Raw genomic sequence first — 7,026 nt, forward strand, 5'->3', positions numbered from 1 at the left:
GACTTAATATCTTAAGTCATTTTGCTTCTCAAGTAAATGTTTAGATATTTGTACTGAAAAATAAGACAAAAATAATGGAGAACAAGATGAAAATATTAAGTACTGTAAGATAATTCATGAAATAAAATATTGTCATGGATAAAACATGGAATTTTATATAGTCAAAATGCCTTTTTTTGTAGTTGTGCTTTGCTCTAAAATATTTAATCAGCTAGAATTTGTTAGTGAATGTATTGTCTATAAATATATATATTTTTTTTTATCCTTACCTAGTAATCAAGAACAGGTGGAGAAATCATGAAAATTCATTGGTCATGAGATGTGGGAATTTGGATCAATGAAATCAGACAGTCAAGATGCCTAATTAACTCATGTTGTTTCCCTCATTTTCGTTTTTAGACATTGATGAATGTGCAACTGAGAAAAACCAGTGTCCGTTCAACCGTCAGTGCACCAACACGTTTGGAAGCTACTACTGCAAGTGCCAGACGGGTTACGATCTCAAATACGTCAGTGGAAAATACGACTGTGTTGGTAAGAAAGAAACAGTGTAACTTGCTTTTGTGATTGACTGAATGCTGTAACAGAGCGAGGCAGTCACATTCTGGGAGTCAAAATTTGTTGAAGTTGTAAATGAAACAACGATTATTGGAGTACATTTGACAAGAAAATACTATTTTAATCTTTCTACTTCAAAATTTCACAATTCAGTGTGCTGCTTGCCATTTCTTTGTAATTATTTGTGAAGTTTACTAGGAATTTCTGAATTTCTGAGTGAAAAAGTAAATTCTATCATTTTTTTTAAGTGTATGAAACTTGAAGTTGTTCTGAACTCTGAAGCAGAATTTTATGGAAGCTTGTTTCCACCACGAAAAAAATATATATAATTGTGACTTTTTATCTCAAAATTCTAACTTTTTTCCTCACAATTCTTCTTCTTCAAAAAAAAAGTCAGAATTGTGAGATATAAATGCAGAATTGAGATATTACCTCATAATTGTGAGATAAAAATTCACAATTGGGAGAAAAAAGTCAGAATTATGAGATAAAAAAGTTGCAATTACTTTTTGTTGTTATTTTACATTTTGTTTTAAGTCTTTGTTTATTTTTTTTTACTTTTTTAACTTGCTTATAATTATCAAATACATTTTTGCTTTAAATCAAATGTCATATTGTGATTCTTCTGGAGCTGGTTGTTTGGTTCATGGATCTGAACTCTGAAGAATCAGAAAGATGCTCAGGAAATGTGAAATAATAATTTGTGAGTGATTCATATCAATAATGAGTGATTCATGCTTTATTTTATGCAAAATAATGAAACTGTATGTCGTTTCTCAGATATTAATGAATGCGTGTCCAATACACATAAGTGCAGTCATCACGCCGAGTGCATCAACACTCATGGATCCTACAAGTGTAAATGCAAGCAGGGTTTCCGTGGCAGTGGATTTGATTGTTCAGGTGAGAGACAAAATCTAACCCGAAAGCAATGCTTCAGTGAAATTACATTCATAATATGCAGTATTATAGATTGAAATGGTTGCTTTTGGCTGAAATATACACTAGTGATGAGTTTGGACACACTGACCGAATGCATGTTTCTCATGATCTTAAAGACCTTAAATTCTTCAATGCCTGAAATTATTTTTGTAGAATATAAATATAAAATAAAATGCATATGTGTGAATTTATTTACAAAATTAAAATGCTACAATGCACTTCATGCAAACTCTGAAATAATGAATGATTATATATATATATACAGTATATATATATATATATATACACATAAGAGTTTTCTTTTTTTTCTAGTGCAAAGTATGCAAAATAGTCAGTGAGCAGCTGTGTCCAAACTCTTGACTTCTAGTATATATTTTGCATATGGATGTATAATTATATTTTGAGCTCATTTGTGTGAATATCTGTTTGTAATTAGCCAGGAAAGAAAAATCTGAAGGAAACATTAGCAGCTCTAAAGCGTTTCCTTTAAAGAGCCTTCTGACTTTCACAGGTGTCAGGCAGAGAGAGTCTGCGATTGAAATCCCACCTGTGTAAATATCTGCGTTTGTACAGAACACACTGAAGTGAAGGCCAAAGGAAACGCTTTTTCCGTACTGTCTATCTGCACAGACGCCAGAGCTGCACTTCTTTAGAAATGAATGAGGGTTTGCACACACAAGAAACTTTAGCAGAAATATTAAAGGAATAGTTCATCAAAACATAAAACTTTGCTGAATATTTCCTCACTCTCAGGCCATCCAAGATTAGGATGAGTTTGTTTCTTCAGAATATTCAGCAAATTTTAATTTTTGGGTGAGCTACTCCTTTAAATTTAACTGAGATCTCAATAAATCTCCTGAACTTTGACCTCTGAGTATAATTTTAACTCATGTGAACCGAATCCTTTGTGTTTTTGTAGTCAAGCCTTTTTATCACAGATCCTGGGAAGGTGAGAAAGGAAATGCAGATGTGTTTCTCAATGGTGAGAAAGTTCAGAGATGCAGAGCAAACATTTTACGGCTGTATGCAGAAAAACATTTCCTCTGAGTTCTGATCTATAGTGATATATATATAAAACTAATTTATAATTTTTTATTTAAATTTATTTGTCAGTTGCATTATAGTTAAAGTTCAAGGAAATCAACTGTTAATTTTAATTTAAAAGTTAATTAAATGCATGTTGTTTCCAAAGTCAGTGAGTAATCATATTTAAAAAAAAAAAAAATCTTGAGCACAGTATTGACCAAAATAATCGTGTTTATCATTTTTCTCATAATCAAGCAGCCCAAGCATTATCTAACATAAACTAACAATGAGAAATATATTTTTAAAGCACTTATTAATATTGGTTAATGGTAGTCCATATGTTGTGCTATGTACAGTACATATATTACATATCCATATATGAAATACATATGAAGTAAAAACATATATGAAACCTATTAGAAGTTGGAACAATTTCATATATTAACAAAGTGTTACCATGCAACTTAATTATGGACCTTTGCGAATGGCTTCATGCACAACAGATGCGCTTCATGCATATCCAAGCATATATAGTCTTGGTGTATATTATGCATGTTAAATGAATAATGCAATAATGTTGCAATTGCATGAATCAAATTAACATTTATCAAGCTTCATATATGCATTTTTGAATTTGAATGACTTCTGAATATCATTTGATATCAGCATAAAAGATTTAATTCCAGCTTTCTCATGCATTTAATTGCATCGTCTGTATATCCTGCAGCTATTCCTGATTTCCCCTCCAAAACTCGTATTCTGGGCGGCAAGTTTGACAACACCATCCCCGAGCCTGCGGTGACCGGATCTCCACGACTGCGCCCGCAGCCCTACGACTACGACGGCCCTTCGGAGCAGACGCCCGTGTTTCCAGAGGAGGAGAAGTTTTATGATGAAGAAGATGAGGATGAGGAGGAGGAGGAGGAGGAAGATGACACAGGAAACCAGCTGGAGGGCGAGGAGCTGAACCCCAGAGGAGATGCTTTCTGTAAGTGACTCTCTAAAAATACCCCTCTTTACACTGTTGACACGCTCCGTCCTATTTAAAGAGCTCATATACTGAGTAATGTGCTGAGTCCATTCACAGCACAGGCTATACAGAGATACAGTTCAAACACATGCAGGACAAACTGAACGAGGCATTATTAACTGCACACAGGTTTGGTTTGGTGTGGTGCATTCCAGACTGAAATGAGAATCAACACACAAATACATTTCTGAGATATTGCTGTTACTGAAAGATTGGTATAATTGTGTTTCTTATGACCAAATTAATCTATGGAGAGTCAGGCATTTAGGGCAAAGATTAATAAGTTATAAGGACTTATGTTTTTTTTTTTTTTTTTATGCAAACTCATCATATAGTGTTATTTAAAAAATATTTATATACTTTATAGCATTTACTAATATTTTAAATTAGCTTTTATTCTTAAATTGTCATTTTAATTTGAGTTTAAGTAATTTTAAGTGCTTTTATTATTATTATTAATTTATTTTTATTTAAATTGTATTTTATTGTAGTTAGTTTTCAGTTGTTTTCAATTTTAACGTTTTTCATCTAATATTTTTGATTTTATTTATTTCAGCTTTATTTCAGTTGACGAAAATTATTTTTAATAGTTTTAGTTTTAGCTAACAATATTTTAGTCATTTTAGTACTTAAACTTTAGTTAGTTGCAAAGGCAAGATTTATATTTTTCTTCTAATATGAAATTTATTTATTTTTTTATTTTATTTTTAAGTTTTATTTCAGTTAATAGTTTTTTTTTTTTTTTAACAATAACAACACTAATATTTTAGTACTTCAACCTAAACTTTAGTTTTTATGTTAAGTCTAAAGTTTTTTGATCTAATATTTTTATTTTATTTCAGATTTATATCTGTTATTCTTTTTAATGGTTTTAGCTTTTGCTAACAACAGCAACACTGATGTTTCAGTTTTGGTCATTTTAGTACTTCAACTTATTTTAGTTATTTGCAAAGGTTTGCAAAAGTTATGAAATTGACATCTAATATGAAATTGTATCTTATTTTATTTCAGCTTTATTTCAATGAACGATTTTAATAGTTTAATTTTAGCAAACAATAACAACACTTATGTTTAGAGTTTTTTCATTTTTTGCTCCAGTATTATTATTTTTTTTTTACAAAGCCAAGAAAACAAAGCGGATGAGCGGGTTCTGTTTTCAGGGCATGCTGAGACTGAACCACATTCATCTGCTCTGGCGGCTCGAATACGGCCTGTATATGAATATCTACTGTACTACATGTACAGACAGGGAGACTAAGAGTAGTTTCCCATTCCACAACTACATTTCCCTCTTAATATCTCCCTGTGAGAGGAAGCAGCACTGCATGTGGCTGCAGGAGGAAATAACTAGTGCTGGTGGAATAAGTGCTCATTAAACTCGTCTGATGTGAGCAGATGTAGGTGTGAAGTGCATCTGAACACATCATCATGATCAATCTACAATTCAATTTTTTTGAATGAGTGTTGTTTTTAGTGTCATTGAGATACTATTGATATTTTGGTAATACTTTACAATAAGGTTAATTAGTTAACATTGGTTATCTACTTTAGTTACATTAACTAACAATGACTAATGGAACTTTATTGTAAAGTGTTACCAATATTTTTTATTTTATTTTTATATTTTCCATTTAGTTAACATTTTGTCATTTTAGCATTTTTTTAATATGTCTATTTAGTTTAATAATTTTTATTTCAGTTTTAGTTTGAGTTATTTTAGTATATCAAGTTAAACTAAATGAAAACGAGAAATGGCAACTAGCTACAATTAAGTATGAGGTTTCCTTGATATATTTATTTATTTGATTTAATTAAACTATATTAATATTTAACTTTCCATCTTTTATTTTTGTTTAAAAAATGACTAATTTTGCATGTCATTTTTATTTTCCATTTTAGTTTATTTTAGTACTTCAACCAAACAAAAATGAGAAACTAACTGAAATAAAATGTTTTTTTGTTTTTTTTGCCGGATTTTTTTTCTGGTTACATTTATGATTTTTTTTTTTTTATTATTACTTAACAATAATAACCCTGTTTTGAATACAAAAAATATAGAGCTTCTGCTTTTAAATTTTAAATAAATTAAATTAAATTAAATTACTTTCCTGCATACAACTGCATACAAATGCAGTTTGTATTTTATTAATTAATTAATTAATTAATTAATTTATTTATTTTGGGTTAGTCTGAGATTCACAGGTCAGAATTTGTTTGTGAACCCAATCTCCTGCGTTCCCATCATATGAATGGAAGTGAATGAAACTCAAGTCTAGTGTGACCGTCCTAAAACACTCGATTTGGTGGCAGAGACAAACTGTTGACTAATGAGAAAATAGCAGTCTACTATAGAGCTCACAAAAGATGAGTGAAGAGCCGAGGCGTAGAGCCATCAATCACACCGACACACACGATCAGTCACACTGAACCTCTGTGACCCGCAGCACAAACCAGCCTTAAAGTCAATTACACCTCCTTTAACTGTGTTATTCTCTTACACTCCGAGAAAAAAACATGTAAATGTTAGATTCAAAACTTTAAACAAAAAAATTTGAAATATTGCCATTTAATAAAATGACTAAAACGGAAATAAAAATAAATTAAAGCAACACTGCATATAAATGTTTAACAATATAAAAGTTTAATAAAAATTACAAAAGCACATAACAGAATGACTAAAACGTAGACTAAAATTAACATTAAATGTTAACATCTTGTTTCAAGAGTTTTCGATTTTGAATCGGAGAATAAGACATTCATAATCATTAAGAATAGGATTTTTGCTGTGTAGTGTTGTTACTGTTAACTAAAAGTAAAACTATTAAAAATGTATTTTTTATTTAAATAAATCTGAAATAAAATATAAATGTTAGATGAAAAACTTTAGACTTAAAACTATGAAAATTTGAAATGTTGCAACTAACTAAAAAAAAGTTAAAGTACTAAAATGACCAACTGAAATAAAAATAAAATAAAACTGTGCTGTACATAAATGTTTAACTTATAAAAAATGACAAAAGCACATAGCAAAAACTATTAAAACCTAAGCTAAAATTAACCTTAATACTCATTAATAATAGTTTGCATGTATATCTATCTATCTATCTATCTATCTATCTATCTATCTATCTATCTATCTGTCCGTCCATCCGTCCCTCTGTCTGTGTATCTTATCTATCTATCTATCTATCTATCTATCTATCTATCTATCTATCTGTCCGTCCATCCGTCTATCTGTCTGTCTGTCTGTCTGTCTGTCTGTCATCTATCTTTCTGTCTGTCTGTATGTCTGTCTCTTTCTGTCTGTCTGTCTGTCTGTCTGTATGTCTGTCTGTCTTTCCGTCTGTCTGTCTGTCTATCTATCTGTCTGTCTCTCTGTCTGTCTATCATATATCTGCCTGTCTGTCTGTCTGACTGTCTATCTTTCTGTCTGTCTGTCTGTCTGTCTGTCTGTCTATCATCTATCTATC

General features: G+C 30.7%; 1 protein-coding gene across 1 annotated transcript in view; it reads left to right on the top strand.

Annotated features, from left to right (window-relative positions):
- The window catches only part of LOC107679930 (epidermal growth factor-like protein 6), a 24,452-nt gene that overhangs the window by 10,948 nt on the left and 6,478 nt on the right, over positions 1–7,026 (top strand). Inside the window, exons 6-10 of the mRNA XM_016475656.1 lie at positions 400–534; positions 1,339–1,461; positions 2,420–2,482; positions 3,254–3,514; positions 3,619–3,690. Coding sequence (XP_016331142.1) covers positions 400–534; positions 1,339–1,461; positions 2,420–2,482; positions 3,254–3,514; positions 3,619–3,690 — 654 coding nt within the window. The remainder of the gene's footprint in view (positions 1–399; positions 535–1,338; positions 1,462–2,419; positions 2,483–3,253; positions 3,515–3,618; positions 3,691–7,026) is intronic.

Source organism: Sinocyclocheilus anshuiensis, unplaced genomic scaffold, assembly GCF_001515605.1.
Source record: "Sinocyclocheilus anshuiensis isolate Anshui unplaced genomic scaffold, SAMN03320099.WGS_v1.1 scaffold244, whole genome shotgun sequence".
Taxonomy (NCBI): Eukaryota; Metazoa; Chordata; class Actinopteri; order Cypriniformes; family Cyprinidae; genus Sinocyclocheilus; species Sinocyclocheilus anshuiensis.